Source organism: Penicillium psychrofluorescens, assembly GCF_964197705.1.
Source record: "Penicillium psychrofluorescens genome assembly, chromosome: 5".
Classification (NCBI taxonomy): domain Eukaryota; kingdom Fungi; phylum Ascomycota; class Eurotiomycetes; order Eurotiales; family Aspergillaceae; genus Penicillium; species Penicillium psychrofluorescens.
Genome location: NC_133443.1, coordinates 934941 through 950817, shown reverse-complemented (window position 1 = coordinate 950817; position 15877 = coordinate 934941). Strand labels below are relative to the sequence as shown.

General features: G+C 52.0%; 4 protein-coding genes across 4 annotated transcripts; 3 read left to right on the top strand and 1 right to left on the bottom strand.

Moving 5' to 3' along the window:
- Positions 1 to 344: 344 nt before the first annotated feature.
- On the top strand, positions 345 to 1974 carry PFLUO_LOCUS7627 (uncharacterized protein; the record flags this gene model as incomplete). Its single annotated transcript, XM_073785290.1, has 3 exons — positions 345 to 580; positions 650 to 869; positions 1126 to 1974. 3 exons carry the CDS (start codon positions 345 to 347, stop codon positions 1972 to 1974), a joined length of 1305 nt encoding a protein of 434 aa, XP_073641660.1.
- A 2206-nt stretch (positions 1975 to 4180) lies between these two features.
- Positions 4181 to 12510, top strand: PFLUO_LOCUS7626 (Type I Iterative PKS; the record flags this gene model as incomplete). Its single annotated transcript, XM_073785289.1, has 8 exons — positions 4181 to 4559; positions 4609 to 4877; positions 4929 to 10090; positions 10147 to 10466; positions 10523 to 11127; positions 11187 to 11507; positions 11582 to 11753; positions 11813 to 12510. The coding sequence occupies 8 exons, from the start codon at positions 4181 to 4183 to the stop codon at positions 12508 to 12510; spliced, it is 7926 nt and encodes a 2641-aa protein (XP_073641659.1).
- A 570-nt stretch (positions 12511 to 13080) lies between these two features.
- Positions 13081 to 14022, top strand: PFLUO_LOCUS7625 (uncharacterized protein; the record flags this gene model as incomplete). Its single annotated transcript, XM_073785287.1, has 1 exon — positions 13081 to 14022. The coding sequence occupies one exon, from the start codon at positions 13081 to 13083 to the stop codon at positions 14020 to 14022; it is 942 nt and encodes a 313-aa protein (XP_073641658.1).
- A 288-nt stretch (positions 14023 to 14310) lies between these two features.
- Positions 14311 to 15834, bottom strand: PFLUO_LOCUS7624 (uncharacterized protein; the record flags this gene model as incomplete). Its single annotated transcript, XM_073785286.1, has 1 exon — positions 14311 to 15834. The coding sequence occupies one exon, from the start codon at positions 15832 to 15834 to the stop codon at positions 14311 to 14313; it is 1524 nt and encodes a 507-aa protein (XP_073641657.1).
- Positions 15835 to 15877: the final 43 nt, after the last annotated feature.

Below are 15877 nucleotides of genomic sequence, written 5' to 3'. Positions count from 1 at the left end.
AGTCTATTCCTGGGACTACTGTTGTCAACGCTGGAGACCACCATAATATCAACGGCCCTGGTCACCATCGCGTCCGATCTGGGGAATTTCAGTCTATCAAATTGGATTGTCGTCTCGTATCTGGTAACCTATACAGGTACGGCGATGGAGCTAGCCTTGCTTTACTCCCATTTGTGATGAAAGATTAACACTTGTAGGTTTTTTGATCATATACTCTCGATGTAGCGATATCTTCGGGCGAAAACCTAGCTTGCTCACGGCGTTGGTCCTTTTCGTCGCCTTCTCCCTCGCATGTGGCATTGCACGTACGATGGAACAATTGTACGAGTAGCTCCCCGCCCACCATGGTATACTATCTTCCTGACATGAGTAGAATCATCTTCCGTGCCTTCCAAGGCATCGGAGGATCTGGTATCTACAGCATGACCATGGCGGTTATGGCTGAAGTGACACCATCAGAGAAGATAGGCCCAGTCACCGGCTTGATGAGCTGTATCTTCGCCCTCTCCAGCATCCTGGGACCCGTGTTGGGGGGTGCTATCACCTCCAATACGACTTGGCGGTGGGTATTCTACTTGAAGTAAGTTCAGCCCCTGTTCGTGCCATCCAGTATCTATGAACGAGCCAGACATCTGACATGCACAACCAGCATTCCGGCCGGCGGTCTTGCGATTGGAATCGTTACCTGGGTGTTTCCGTTAAACGATGGTCCCCTCCCCATCACACTTGGAAGTTTCAGTCGCATCGACTGGCCCGGAATGATGTTCTCTTTGGCTGGTTCAACATTCCTCGTGCTGGCACTGGAAGAAGCCGACAGTGCCTATGCGTGGGACAGTGCGCTAATTATCGCGTCTCTGATAGTTGGCGGAGTAAGTTGGATTGCCTTCATTATCTGGGAAATTTACTTGGCCTATGTGTATGGAAAGAAGTTGTCTGCTTTGGCAAGTCAAATGATGCCCGTCTTTCCCATGTGGCTGGTACGTCGTCGAATAGTCGCTGCCTCATTTATGTATGTCACTTTTGAATACAGGTCTTGATTAAAGACGTCTATAACTAACTTTGGGTATTAGATCCGCCTTTCTCGCCGGTTTTCCGTTTATGGTTATAATTATCTATCTCCCACAGAGATTCCAGATCCAAGACGGCCTCAGCCCGGTCGAAGCAGGGATCCGAATGCTACCTCTCCTCCTGCTCTCTGCATTTGGTGCTGGCTTGGGCGGCATGATAAACAGCAAAAGAAACGTCTCCTTCTACACGCTGATGGGAGGCGTGTCACTACAGTTGATCGGACTCGGGTTCATGACCTCATTGCCCACGACGGGTGAAATTCTGCGTGCTCAATACGGGTACCAAGTGCTGCTAGGTCTCGGGTTTGGCATAACCTTGACGAGCTTGGTGATAATTTCACGCGTAGAGGTGGAAAGCAACGATCTTGCTATCACCATGGGCGTCGTGACCCAGGTGCGTGTTCTCGGTGGCACGATTGCTATTTCGATCGGCCAGTTACTCCTCATACGGAACGTGAACAAGTATCTATTGGGAACATTATCTAGCGACGAAATTAGCGCGCTTCGTGAAAGTGTGGCCAATATAAGCAAGTTGACACCGGCAAAGCAGGAGGCTGTGAGTGATGCTTACGGCCGTGCTTTCAATACGCAGACTCGACTAGTCTTGTATATCACGGCCGCCTGTTGGATCGTCTCACTAGCAACATTTAAGAGATGCTCCGTGAATGATAACATGCAGTCTCAAAAGGTGCAGCAAATGCACCATCGGGATATGGAGGAGGAAGCGATCCTCACGCAGAACGCCGGTCCGGCAGGTAGTATACATCTTTCTATAGTCAGCCTGCCTAAGATACACACATCAGACGGAGAGCTGAGCACAGGAATGACAAAGCCACGTCAAATTCTGGAGGAGCAAAGAGCTGAAGAACGACTCCAGAGGTATCTTGAAACTGGGGAGCTGTGGTAGCTAAAGAAAAGCAGAAGAAAAGCGTATTGATTACATATAAGAGAAAGACTATGATAAAATCTGTGTATGTCTTGTTTCTGTTTATCCTAGGTAAACGCGTAATGCACCAGGAAGGCAGGCTGTCGCTCCTATTCCAAGAAGAAGACATCCAATGCCTAACACCTTCAGATCCCAGTTTCTCGCCTTCCATATGGGCATTCGCATGTCTGCTGTCTCTAGATGCATTGCCCTTCTGTCTCCAGCTAGTTCGCGCCCTTCAAAATCCGCCAATGTCTCTTCAATGAGATCCGCCGCTAGATGCTTTCTTTTTGAGGCAATTCTTGCAATCCTCTGTAGTCTCTTGTTATTTGCGCCAAATGAACCGGTAACATCGAGTATTAGAGATTCGATTGCCCGATGTAAATCCTGTGGGGAGAAGGAATCCCGTTCCAGCGGGATACAGACACCTGCATCCCGAAGCTTCATCGCATTGGTGATCTGATCAAAGTAAACACCTATAGTTATCGTGCTGATGCCGTGGAACGCCGCCTCATTAGTGCTGGAGGCGCCCGCGTGTGTTAAAAATATTGATACACTTGGGCTGGCGAGTACCGCTCGCTGTGGCACGAACGAAGTAAAGAGGATATGGGGGTGGGCACCGGAGACGAGGTCAGATATACAAAGCCCGAGCAACTGATGAGGTACTTGCGCAGCCAGGTTGAACTGCTTCAAAGCCATTCCTCGAATGGACCAGATCACACCATCAATGCCCCCCGAATCTTGAAGGGCGAGAGCGGCACCGCAAAGGATCCGCTGGAGAGTCTCATCTGGGAGAAGTACATGCGTTCCAAGAGAAATGTAAAGGATACGCTTGTGACTTCCTATAAAGACTTCTAGCTCGGGAGTGAGTTCTTGGTATGTATCTGCTAGGACAGGGCCAATGACCGCCACATTAGGGGGAAGATCCCTAGCCGGTTCTAGCCCAAAGAAGGAATTGACAAGGAGAAGGTAATTTGGTTTGTTTCGTGATGGCAGAATGCTATGAACTCCGAGATTGGCTCGCATACGACAAGTCCAGGATCGGTATCGCAGGTATGCGGGACCGCTGCAGAACAGTATCAGGTAGTTCTGTATGCGTTGCCAGAGGGTGGCGTACTCCGAGGTCAGGACTTCTACCTGGAGACCGGAGGCTCCCGGAATGTAGCTGGCGGAGAGCATGTTGGTTGGCATCTGGGGCCAGTGCATGGCAATTGGGATGTTGTACTCCATCTGGATGTCTCGCACCGCATCGACGAGGTAGTCCCCGATGATGAAATCTGGGCGCAATGTTGAGTCTTGCACCAAGGTAGAGAGGCTTGGGTAGACAGTTTCCCAAGTTAATTCGAGGTATTTCCTGGTCTCCATGATCGGATCGAAACTGTGCCGCAGGCCAAGCTTCCACCGCGACATCTGCATATATGCCAGCTCCTCTGCTTCCGGCAACTGACCGGGACCCATTATATGAACTCTGGAGATAAATGGATAATCTTCTGTCCAGCTCTGCTGGCCTTCGAGCGTCGCAAATTCTATGACATGGCCTCGTGTCTTCAAAATCCGACCTATTTCGAAAATAGGGGTCGCATTCGTCAATCCGCCAGCAGTGGCTATAATCAAAAACTTTTTCGATGGGAATTCTGTCAGAGAATTTCTATCGGATGTATCAAGTAGCGATGCCTGATCCATATCTGCGTATATCTCGCGGGTACTTTGTTCACAATCATGGATAATACCCGAATAAATTAAGCCTCTCAGGCGCGAGAGGGGATCGCGCAAGCAACACAACATTGAAAATTACGAACGACAGGATTGTGCTAGCCTTACAGGATGGAATATAATGTCGCCAAAAGGAGGGGGCTAGATCTTCGCCCCAAGTTCGAAACGTACGTGATTTTCATGAACCCATTTAAGAGAAGCTAACGGGTGTGTAGACGCGACTTGTAATAACTAGTATACGCCTCAGGAGCTCTAAGTACCACTAAGGAATTGTGTGCAGGATTGGGGCCAGGCGTCATCTGGGGCCAGGCGTCATCTGGGGCGCGCCTCATCGCCCCTATACTTCAATATTTCCATCAATAATTACGAGCCTACTTGACTACAGCAAAATTTATATAAAATATCGGGGAAGGCGTCTTTATTGTATTAAGGAGTATTGATAATTCATTTCTTTCGCACGCTTCTGTCTGACAAGATGGGGACTCCCGACGATCTCAACAGACGCAATGGACCTCCACAACTGGGATTTGAGGATGCCTCAATGCCAATTGCAATTATTGGCGTGGGAGGACGCTTTCCCGGTAATGCCTCTAGTCCCGACAAGCTGTGGGAGATGGTTTCCAAAGGGCGAAGTGCTCTGAAGGAAGTACCCGCGGACCGATTCAATATTGATGCATTCTACCATCCCCACAATGAGAGGCAGGGGACCATCAATGTGCGCAAGGCGCACTTCATGGAACAGGATGTTTCCGAATTCGACGCCCCTTTCTTTTCAATCACTCCAGCCGAAGCGAATGCCATGGACCCTCAACACCGGATGATGCTAGAGTGTACCTATGAAGCTCTAGAGAATGGTGAGCGATCCCCTACGTTCCGAAATACAAGATGCTAACAATGGGGCAGCTGGTCAACGTCTAGAAGATGCCATGGGGTCAAGGACTTCCTGCTACGTGGGCTGCTTCACCCACGACTATAGCGACATGACCAGCTTTGGTGGAGGAGACGTCCCGCTGTACCATGGCACAGGCACAGGCTTAGCCATGATGTCAAATCGTGTCTCTTGGTACTTCAATTTCAAGGGACCAAGTATTAGCTTAGACACTGCCTGCTCATCCTCCCTAGTGGCACTTCATTTAGGATGCCAGAGCCTTCGGACTGGGGAGTCTGACATGGTGAGCGACGCTTTTCCCTGTAGATGACAATGAAGCTAACATGTTGCACAGTCACTCATCGGTGGAACAAATTTGATCTTGATGCCGGATATTATGAGCGCTATGTCATCACTGCATTTCCTCAGCCCAGACGGGAAATCCCAGTCATTTGATCATAAGGCAAATGGGTACTCCCGTGGCGAGGGTGGGGCTGCAGTCCTCCTTAAGCCACTACACCTGGCGCTGAGAGACAACGATGTTATTCGTGCGGTAATTCGTGGTAGCGGAGTCAATCAAGATGGCAATACGCCAGGAATAACCCTCCCATCTGCAGCTGCGCAGGAACGGCTGATCCGAGAGACATATGCAAGTGCTGGCCTCGGATTCGCCGACACAGCATATGTCGAGGCTCATGGTACCGGCACCCCGGCAGGAGACCCTGTTGAAGCCAACGCTTTATCGGCTACTTTTGGCATGTCTCATTCGGAGAATGACCCTGTGTACATCGGCTCTATCAAAACAAATATTGGCCACCTAGAAGGTGCCTCCGGACTAGCGCAGGTTGTCAAATCAATCTTTGCTCTCGAGAAGGGGGAAATCCCACCTAATCTTTGGTTCGAGAAGCAAAACGAGCGGATAAACCTGCAAGAATTGCATTTGACAGTTCCAACCACTCTTACTTCGTGGCCCAGGCCTGGTTTGAGACGGATTAGTATCAATTCCTTTGGCTACGGTGGCACAAATGCTCACTGCATTTTGGATGACGCGCACCATTATCTCAAAGCTAGAGGGTTAAATGGCAACCACAACACATTGAAAGGAACATACGATGAATCTCCGGGAGCTTCGACAGATTCTGCGGTCGCACTCACCCCTCCGGCCTCCGATGTCATCTCCGTGCTACCAAAACTTTTGGCCACACACAATACGGACTATCTCGCTTTTGTCGGCGATCGAAAACCGCCAGTCCTATTTGTCTGGACTTCTCATGATCAACTTGGAATAGAACGAACAGCCAGAAGGTATGCTGATTACGTGTCGTCAAAGGACGAGGATCTTATGGATACCGACAAGAGGGGCTTTCTGGACAGTTTCGCCTATACTCTGTCAGCCAGAAGAAGTATTCTACCATGGAAGAGCTTCACTGTTGCCTCAACGACTCCAGACCTGGCCCAGAACCTTCTTGGCTCGTCGCGTAAGCCGATCAGATCTTCCGTCCAGCCAAACCTGGCATATGTCTTTACGGGCCAAGGAGCTCAGTGGTTTGGTATGGGTCGCGAGCTCTTTGTTCATGAGGCTTTTAGGGAGAGTCTGAAGGATGCCAGTGAATATTTTGGATCACTCGGCTGCTCCTGGTCGCTTATATCCGAGCTGATGCTGGATGAAAAGTCGTCCCGATTGCATTTAGCCGCCATCAGTCAGCCCGCTTGTACTGCAGTGCAGGTTGCTCTAGTTGATTTGATGACACATTGGGGACTGAGACCTAGCGCTGTTGTTGGTCACTCGAGTGGTGAAATTGCTGCTGCCTATGCAAAGGGGTCGATTAGCCGTCAGGATGCATGGCTCATCGCTTTCCATAGAGGTCGGCTCTCGGGCAGCCTTCCCGAATTAGCGCCACATCTTGATGGTAGCATGTTGGCAGTAGGGCTGGGCTCCAAAGATGTTCAAAAATACCTCGATGAGGTCGCTGATTCCTCTGTCGTTGTTGCGTGCATCAACAGCCCAGCTAGCACTACTCTGTCTGGCGGATCTTCATCGATACAGAAATTGGAAACGCTCATCAAGGAAGATGGCCACTTCGCAAGACGATTGAAGATCGACACGGCATACCACTCTCCTCATATGGAGACGATTGCCCAACAGTACCTCGAGTCGATCGCTGATATCAGGCCCAAGTTGGAGGAGGTCAATATCAAAATGTTCTCTAGTGTTACAGGATCACTTATAAACAGCACCGATCTGGGTCCTTCGTACTGGGTGTCCAACCTACTCAACCGAGTCAACTTCCTCGGTGCCTTGCAAAGCCTGTGCGGTATTTCTGAAGATGGCAAAACTGGAGCTGCAGCGAAGACCTGCGCCGATATCTTGGTAGAAATTGGCCCTCATTCTGCTCTGCAAGGCCCCATCAAGCAAACATTGAGTTCCAACCCCAACACCTCTCGCCTTTCATACCTTTCTGTCCTGCGACGTGGACAGAGTGCCGCTATTACAGCTCTGGAAGCAGTCGGTGAATTGTTCTGCCACGGATATTCAGTTGATATCTCCAAAATCAACAATGTTACAATCCAGCCGAAGTTCCGGTCTCATCTAATTGATGTTCCTGCATTCGCATGGAATCGCCAGCATAAGTACTGGTTTGAAACTCAAACGGCAATTAACCACCGGTTCGGCAAACACCCACGGAAGGACCTGGTCGGCAGCATGACTTTGGAAGCAGTTGATATGGATCCTCGCTGGAAACACATCATTCGAATGAACGAAACTCCTTGGGTGGAATTCCACAAAGTCCAGGGGACTATCTTATACCCAGCAGCTGGAATGATGATAGCAGCAATTGAAGGTGCCAGGCAGCGAGCTGACCCACGTCAGGAGATTGAAGGATTCGAACTCCGAGACATTTTGATTGGAAAAGCGATCGTCATTCCCGCTGATGATCCTGGTGTCGAAATGATCCTCTCCCTCAGGCCATGGAGAATGGGATCCCGAGCGAATAGTTCGACATGGCAAGAATTTTCCATTTACTCTAGACAGGAAACTTGGGACAAGAATTGTTCAGGGCTTCTCCAAATCAAATACCAAAAGCCCAAGAGCCACTTGTTTTTTGACGAGGACAAGGAAGACGACCGACTTGTCCGGGAGAGGTATTTTCAGACGGCCAAGGAGTGCTTCAGACCGCAAAATGTCCGCATGTTCTATGAGCATCTCGCCTCCATTGGACTGCGGTATGAAGACGTCTTCCAGAATTTGGTGAACATACGACAGGGTCACAGCAAGGGCGTGCACAAGTCTGCTTGCTCCCTTGAGGTTCCCGATACCCGGAGTCGCATGCCAATGAAGTTTGAATACGACCATATCATCCACCCCGCGACTTTAGATGGCGTCTTTCAAATGGCTTTCGCTTCAACTGGTCCGGATTATATGAGCGTGGCAAGAGTGCCAACTTCGATTGACAGGCTGTACGTCTCGAGCGACGTTCCTTCTACACCAGGAGAGCTGCTTCATGGGTATGCCAACGTGGAAATGAAAGGGATTGACGATAACGAGGCTAATGTCTTTGTTTCCACCCCTGACTGGGAGAAACCTTTGATCGTCTTGAACGGAATCCAAACCAAGCCGTTTTCTGTGTTGACCGACAGTACGACAGCTGCAGAAAGTATGAGGAAGATGACCAGCTACTTTCACTGGCGGGAGGATGTATCGATGCTTGAAAAAGAGGAGATGGCTGAAATATGCACATCTTTGTCAAAGCACCTTCCATCTACCAGCCCGGAGACCATCGCTGAACTTGAGCTTGGAGCTTTCATTATTATGAAACGCGTGCTCGCCTCCGTGAGCGCGGATGAAGCCCAAGGTTTCAAACCCCACTTGCAGGCTCTCTACAAGTACATGCAGCGAACATACGACCTCGTTACCCAAGGCAAGATTGCACACCAGGAGGCGACATCTAATGTGGACTGGTTGCACACAAGTCCTGGGTTTGAGGACGAGCTTCTGGATCGGGTTTCCAAGGGCTCTGCGGATGGTGCTGTAATGTACCAGCATGGCATGAACCTCGTGGATATCCTTCGCGGTCAGAAACTCCCACTTGAGGTCCTCATGAAGGACAGCCTGCTACCTAACTTCTACTCGAGCGGGGTTGGCTTTCCTCAGAATTATTCCCAGATGGCTTCTTACGTCCAGCTCCTCGCTCATAAGAACCCTAACATGAAGATCCTGGAGATCGGTGCTGGGACTGGAGGAGCAACGATTCCGGTGTTGAAGATCCTGGGTGGCCAAGATGGCACGAGTCCGATGTTCGCCAATTACACATTCACCGACATCAGCTCTGGATTCTTTGAGAAAGCGCAAGTTAATCTCAAGCCGTGGGCCCCTTTCATGGAATACGCTCGGCTCAATATCGAGGACGATCCTCTAGAGCAGGGATTTCGCGAAGGTGGTTTTGACTTGATCATTGCGGCCAACGTCCTTCATGCTACGCGCACGGTGGGGAAAACGCTTGAGAATGTCAAAAAATTGTTGAACCCCGCTGGGAAATTAGTCCTAGCTGAAATCACGAACCCCCTCCTTCGGGCCACAATGATTGTTGGCTCACTTGAGGGATGGTGGGCTGGAGAGTCTGATGGACGCAAGTGGAGCCCTTTGTTAACTGACGCTCAATGGAATGACGAGTTGTTGAATGCCGGTTTTAGTGGCGTTGATGTCTCTCTTCCAGACTGGGCGCATACAAGAGATCGTTTCTTGTCCGTCCTCGTGTCTGCCGTCTCTACGAGTGAGTCTGAGCGTGCCCCCGCAGAGGTCCTCATTGTCGAGCCAGAATCGCCAACCGCTGAGCTGCGGATGCTATGTGGCAAGCTGGAGACCGGTATTCTCGGTAGGGGAGGAAGTGTTAGTGTTACGACTTTGAAAGACCTCCCTCCACCGGAAGTGATGAAGAACAAATCGTGTTTGGCACTGCTCGAATGCGACACTGAAAGACCCTTCTTACCTGATATCAATGCAGAGGATTGGGACGAACTGAAGAGAATCATACTCCACTCGGCGGACATTACCTGGGTTTCACGTGGAGGGACCAACTCAAGTGATGCACCCTTCCTGAATCTGATGACGGGCATGGCGCGAAGCATTCGAGCGGAAAACTATCACCTTGCCTTCACGACATTGGATCTCGACGCCCAATGTCCAATTGATTCTTCGAAAAATGCGCAGAAAATCATCGACATATTCATCCAAGGTGCTAATTCGAAGAAAACTGCCCGCCCGGATTGGGAATATGCCATCCGAAATGAGCGCGCCATGGTTCAGAGGATTCTTCTCGAAAAAGGCATGAACGACTTGATCACCACACAAAATGTCGTCCCGACGGCGGAGGATGCTCCATTCCATCAAAAAGGACGTCCGTTGACACTATCAATCAGAACGCCAGGGCGACTTGATACCCTCCAATTTGTGGATGACCCAACTGCACAAGAGACTCTGAAGGAAGATGAAGTTGAGATCGAAGTAAAGGGTGTGGGGTAAGTCAATATCCATGCATAGCAGGGAAGGACCAGGATATACTGATATCGCACAGTCTCAACTTCAAGGATATCATGGTAGCTATGGGGCAGTTGCAACAGCCTTCACTGGGTATAGACTGCAGTGGCATCGTCACTCGTGTCGGCCACGGAGTCAGCAACCTCCGAGTCGGTGATAATGTGCTAACATGGCGCCCTGGAGCATTCAGCAATTTCCTGCGGAGCTCAGAGAGCATGGTGCAGAAGATCCCTGAGGGCGTTGACTTCAACACGGCTGCCTCATTGCCTGTTGTATACAGCACGGCACATTATGCTCTATCCTATGCTGCTAGGCTACTTCCAGAAGAAAGCATCTTGATCCATGGAGCAGCAGGAGGTATTTATTTATTGCCCCAGAATTTACGACCGCCATGGTTGCTAATATACAACTAGGTGTTGGTCAAGCAGCCATTGTTTTGGCTCAATATATTGGAGCTGAGATCTTCGCCACAGTTTCCACCGAGGCTAAGAAATCACTTTTGATGGAGAAGTTCAATATCAAAGAGGACCATATCTTCAACAGCCGTGACACTCAGTTCGCTCAAGGGATCAAACGCATGACGAAGGGACAGGGAGTTGATGTTGTTTTGAACTCCCTTGCTGGAGAAGCACTGCAGCAATCGTGGAAGTGCATCCGTAGCTTTGGAAGATTTATTGAGATGGGTCAAAAGGATATTGGTAAGTTGACTCCCTCTCCGCCGAACCCTGATAGCGAGTTGACTCTTTCAGTTGGGAACACCGGGTTGGAGATGGCGCCCTTCATCCGCAATGTCTCATTCCACTCAATAAACATGCTTGCCGTGCTCGAGGACAACATTTCTCTAGCATCCAAAATATTCGCCGAAGTGGTTGATCTTCTAAAGAAAGGAATTGTGCAGCCAATCCGGCCACTGGTCTCAATGTCTTTCTCTAAGATTGAAGAAGCCTTCCGCCTGATGCAAACCGGCCAACATACGGGCAAGATTGTTCTTGCGCCGGCTGACAATGAACTTGTTCCCGTACGTACTCTCCTGATAAACCAAAACACTATTGGACCTGCCACTAAAAAAAATCAAAGTGTGTCCCCTCAAAGGTTGCTCCCTACCGTTTCAAAGCCGATGCTACCTACGTTCTCAGCGGTGGCTCTGGCGGCTTGGGAAGATCCATAGCTCGCTGGATGGCCGACCAAGGGGCTCGAAACATTATCTTCCTATCTCGATCTGGCTTGACAAAGCCCGATTTACGGAAGACAGTTGAGATGTTGCAGAAACAGGGTGTCAAGGCAACTGCGTATACTTGCGATGTCAGCAGCGAAGCAGATGTCGCTCGCGCGGTTGAAGAGATGAGAGTGGCATTTCCGCCCGTGAAGGGTGTTGTCCAGGGTGCCATGGTTTTAAATGTGAGCGAGCTGTCTTTCCCATGACAAGACATCTATTGTCTCCCTCGGGTGCTAACCATCACTCCTCGCTACAGGATTCCATTTTCCAGAATATGACCCACCAGCAATTCGTGGGTGCGACTCAACCCAAGGTACAGGGGAGCTGGAATTTGCACAAGCACTTGCCCCAAGACATGGACTTTTACGTCCTCTTGTCTTCCAGCGCCGGCGTCGCCGGGTCAAGAGGTCAAGGGAATTACTCTGCCGGTGAGTTTTTTAAGTCTCAGTACAATAAGAGAATCAATTTAGTCTGACATACGTTACAGGGAACGCATTCCAGGATGCGCTCGCGCATTATCGCCAGCTCCACGGGCAGCATGGCGTGTCCATCGATCTTGGAGTGGTCCTCGGAGTCGGCTTCCTCGCCGACACGACAGAGGAACGCGTCCATGGCAATACGAAGGCCTGGAGCTTCATGGGGATCCGCGAAAAAGAGCTTCATGCAATGGTTCAGGCTGCCATCACCGGAGTCAGCACGAAAGACCAGCGCATCCCGGCCCAACTGGTAACCGGTCTGGGCACCGGAGGCATGGTAGCTTATAATAAAGAAAAATACCCTTGGTGGTTCAACGATTCCAAATTTGCCCACTTGCTCCAAGTTGATACGCACAAAGTGGTGCAGACCCAGGATGAAGATTCGGCCCAGATGCAAACACGCCTTTCGCGCGTCACGGACATGGATTCTGCCACCGAGATTGTCTGTGAAGCACTTGTGGCCAAATTGGCCAAATCGATGATGATGCCTACCGAAGATATCGAAGATACGCGTCCTGCGAGCAGCTACGGTGTTGACAGTTTGTTGGCCGTGGAACTTCGGAGCTGGATTTTCACCGAGATTCAGGCCGATGTATCCGTGTTCGACCTGCTCAGCAATGTCACGATCAACAGTCTCGCCCGCCAAATTGTTAGCAAGTCCAAGTTTATCCCTGAAGGAGTTGTTCAGGTTGTCGAAGTTGATGCTTAATGGTTACTAGCATATAATTGCATTGTCTAATACTGTATTTAAACTGGTCAAGCGACCTTCTAATGACGCAAACTTCCTAAACAATGCACTTGTAGCATCGCTGCTTTCCTTTGGAGCCTCGAATTTTTTTTGGGTCCTATATATCGGTTTTCAGCCAATTATGCGTCTATTATTTAGAAAAATAGATGAGTGCGAATTCTCTGCTGAAAGAGCATAAATATAATCACGAACCACCTTCTCCGGAGGTGGCACCCAGTTGTGGGGCAATAGGAGGAAGCATAGGAGCAAGGGTACCGTGAGAACGCCATCATTCACGGTGTAGTCAAAGAATTAGGTTAATAGGGTAAATCAGGTTGAGGGACGATAATTCGAGTCCGTAGTGGGGAAGCCGTGGGTGTGGCTTGGCGATAAACACACGTCGCATCCGAAGATCCACTGTTGATCCGAGGGTCGCATTGGCGAGCGTAGTATTGATGACTGTCGCGGGTGCGGGTGCAGGTGTATATAACTAACCCTAAACTGGGGGAGCCCTACTCCGGACCCCAGACTCCATACTTTCCACTGACTATCATGGCCACCTCTCACCTCGACGCCCTCAAGCGCGACGGCTTCGTCGTCGTACGCAACCTACTCACCCCAACCGAGGTGGCCCAATACCGGGACATCGCAACCGCCGCCACAACACGCACCCGCACCGGCGGCTGGCCGCACTTCCGCACGGTGCCCAAGCAATTCCCACCATGGCCGACGACGCCGCCCCCCGCCTCAGAGGGCGGCATCTGGGGCGTGCAGCACCTTCTGCACCCCGAGATGGCAGGCCGGGACCAGTTCGCGCGGTGCTACTTCTCGCCCTCCATCCTCGCCGTCGCGGAGGAGCTGATGGGCGTGTCCCCGGACCAAGCCGACGAGGCCCTCGTCATGGAGCTGTTTAATCTGCTCGTTGCGCCGGAGACCAAGGACTTTGAGCTCCGCTGGCACCGCGACGACATCGCCGAGACGGCGTCGGCGGAGGAAGAGCTGAAATTGCTCGCGGCGAAGAGCCCCGGCGGGAGACAGTCGCATGCGCAGTACAACCTCGCGCTGTGTCCCGATGCCTCGCTGGTAGTGGTGCCGGGCTCGCATAGGCGTGCGCGCACGGATGCCGAGCGCAGCGCGGCGCCGTATGAGCCCTCGATGCCCAATCAGCTGGTGGTCGAGCTGCAGCCCGGTGATGCGGTGTTCTATGATAGCAATATCTTGCACCGTGGCACGTATCGTGCGAAGCCGGAGAATGGGGATGAGACTCGGCTGACGCTGCATGGGAGTTTGGGGTTGAAGCCGGTGGATGGCGCGGATGCTGATGCGGAGGAGAAGAAGAAGGTGCGTGCTACGGCCGTGTTGCAGCATGGGGTTGGTGCCTGGGTGCATCGGGATGATGCGGCGTTTGGCATTGGGGAGAGGCCGGAGAAGATGAGGGCGAATCTGGTGGCGATGGGGACTGGTGAGGGTGTTGGGTTTTCGTTGCAGGGATGATTTCTATTCTTATTCTTCTTGAGTGTAGTTCACAAATTGTGTACATGATTGTCTTAAAATGAGATTCTTGGCTGAATGGCTTCAATGATTGTATATTACCAACTGTCGACAACCTTGATCACAACCGTTTCATTTCTTCTACATAATACACCATGTAATTGTCTTCTATACGAGAATATTGGCTGAATGGCTTCAATAATTGTACAACCAATTGTCAACAACCTTGATCACCACTGGTTCTATTCTTCTACATAATGTCCTATGTACTCCTCTAACTATACAACCCACTTATTTCTCCACGGATGCCAGCTCGACACCACTCGGCAGTCCCAAGATCTGGCCCGCCTGGTCCAACGAGCACGAACCAATTCGGGCCGCGCCAGTAGCCGACTCCGTCAAGCAGCCGCCAGCCTCGTCATTCTGGAGATGGCCGGTGATAAAGTGCGACCACGTCTCGTCACAGCCACGGCACTTGGTCAGGGAGACACTGGATCCATGGCCCGGGGCCGCGAGACACAACGACGGATCCGACAGGGGGCTCAGGGACAACTTGCTGCCCTTGCCATGGACGTTCCAGACCTGTGCATCGGCTGCGTTGCAGGTCTCGAACGTGACCTCGGAGCCAGAGGCGGTCAGGCAGTGGCCCGAGTTGGTGCCGAATACCATGCCGGTCGGGATGATGGCGCCGCAGTTCCGGGGAGGCGTCAGGCGATGCACGCTGGTGGCGTGGCTGGCCAGTCGGACGTGGAGGGCCTTGTTGACCTTGGTTTCCTCACCAGACACAAGATCCTTCGCCTTGAATCCGCAGCCCGACACCAGTCCCATCCGATCCAGGGAGACGGTGGTTTCCGCGGTGTGGTCGCCGCGGTTCAGCACGGTCACCACGCGGTCACCGTTGGCCAGCGTGCGGGAGAGCACGTCGAAGTCGGCGTCCCGGGTGACCAGGGCAGCCTGCTGGGCCAGCGGGTCCTGGTCCACGGCGATCAGGTCCTTGTTGCTGAGGAACTTGATTTCGTCGTCCGACAAGCCCGGAATGTAAGCACTGATGATCAGCGGAGCGCCCAGTGAGGCCCAGAGGGCGAACTGCGAGCGCTTCTCATCGGCCGACAGGCGGGGGTGGTCCGGAATCAAAAAGTCCGGGTCATTGTAGTAGCCGGGCTGCTGGTAGCGCACGAGCAGGGTGCTGTAGTGGTAGTTGGACATGACGCTCTTCCAGGGGCTGCCCGCGCCACTGTACACGATGATATCGTCCGAGTGCCGCGCCAGCTCTCCATTGAAGGGAATCCAGTCCATGACCTTCGACCAGGCCGTGTCGTTGCCGAGAAAGTACGCTGGCGCCGACTCGGAGAAGATCAGCGGCTGCGCCATGGCGCTGAGGACCTCGTGCCACTTGTGGTACCGGATGTGGTACTCCTGGCCGATGGTGCGGCCCTGCTCGGGGTAGACATTGCAGCCGTCGAGCTTGAGATAGTCAATCCCCCAGCTGGCGAAGGTCTCGGCGTCCTGCTGCTCATGCCCGTAGGAGCCCGGGTAGCCGCCGCAGGTCTGGTTGCCCGAGTCTTCATAGATACCCAGGTGGAAGCCGCGGGTGTGGGCAAAGCGGGCCAGCCAAGGGAGGCCCTGCGGGAACAGGGTGGTGTTCCATTGCAGCGAGCCGTTGGCGGAGCGCGCGTGCTGCAGCCAGCAGTCGTCGAGGTTGAGGCGGTCGTAGCCTGCGTCCTGTAGACCGCGCTTCACCATCGACTCGGCCGTCTCGGTGAACAGCGTCTGGTTCAGATCACATTCGAAACGTGCCCAATTGTTGAACCCCATGGGCGGCGTCGGGAGCACGCGTGGATCCTCCACGGATGCATGG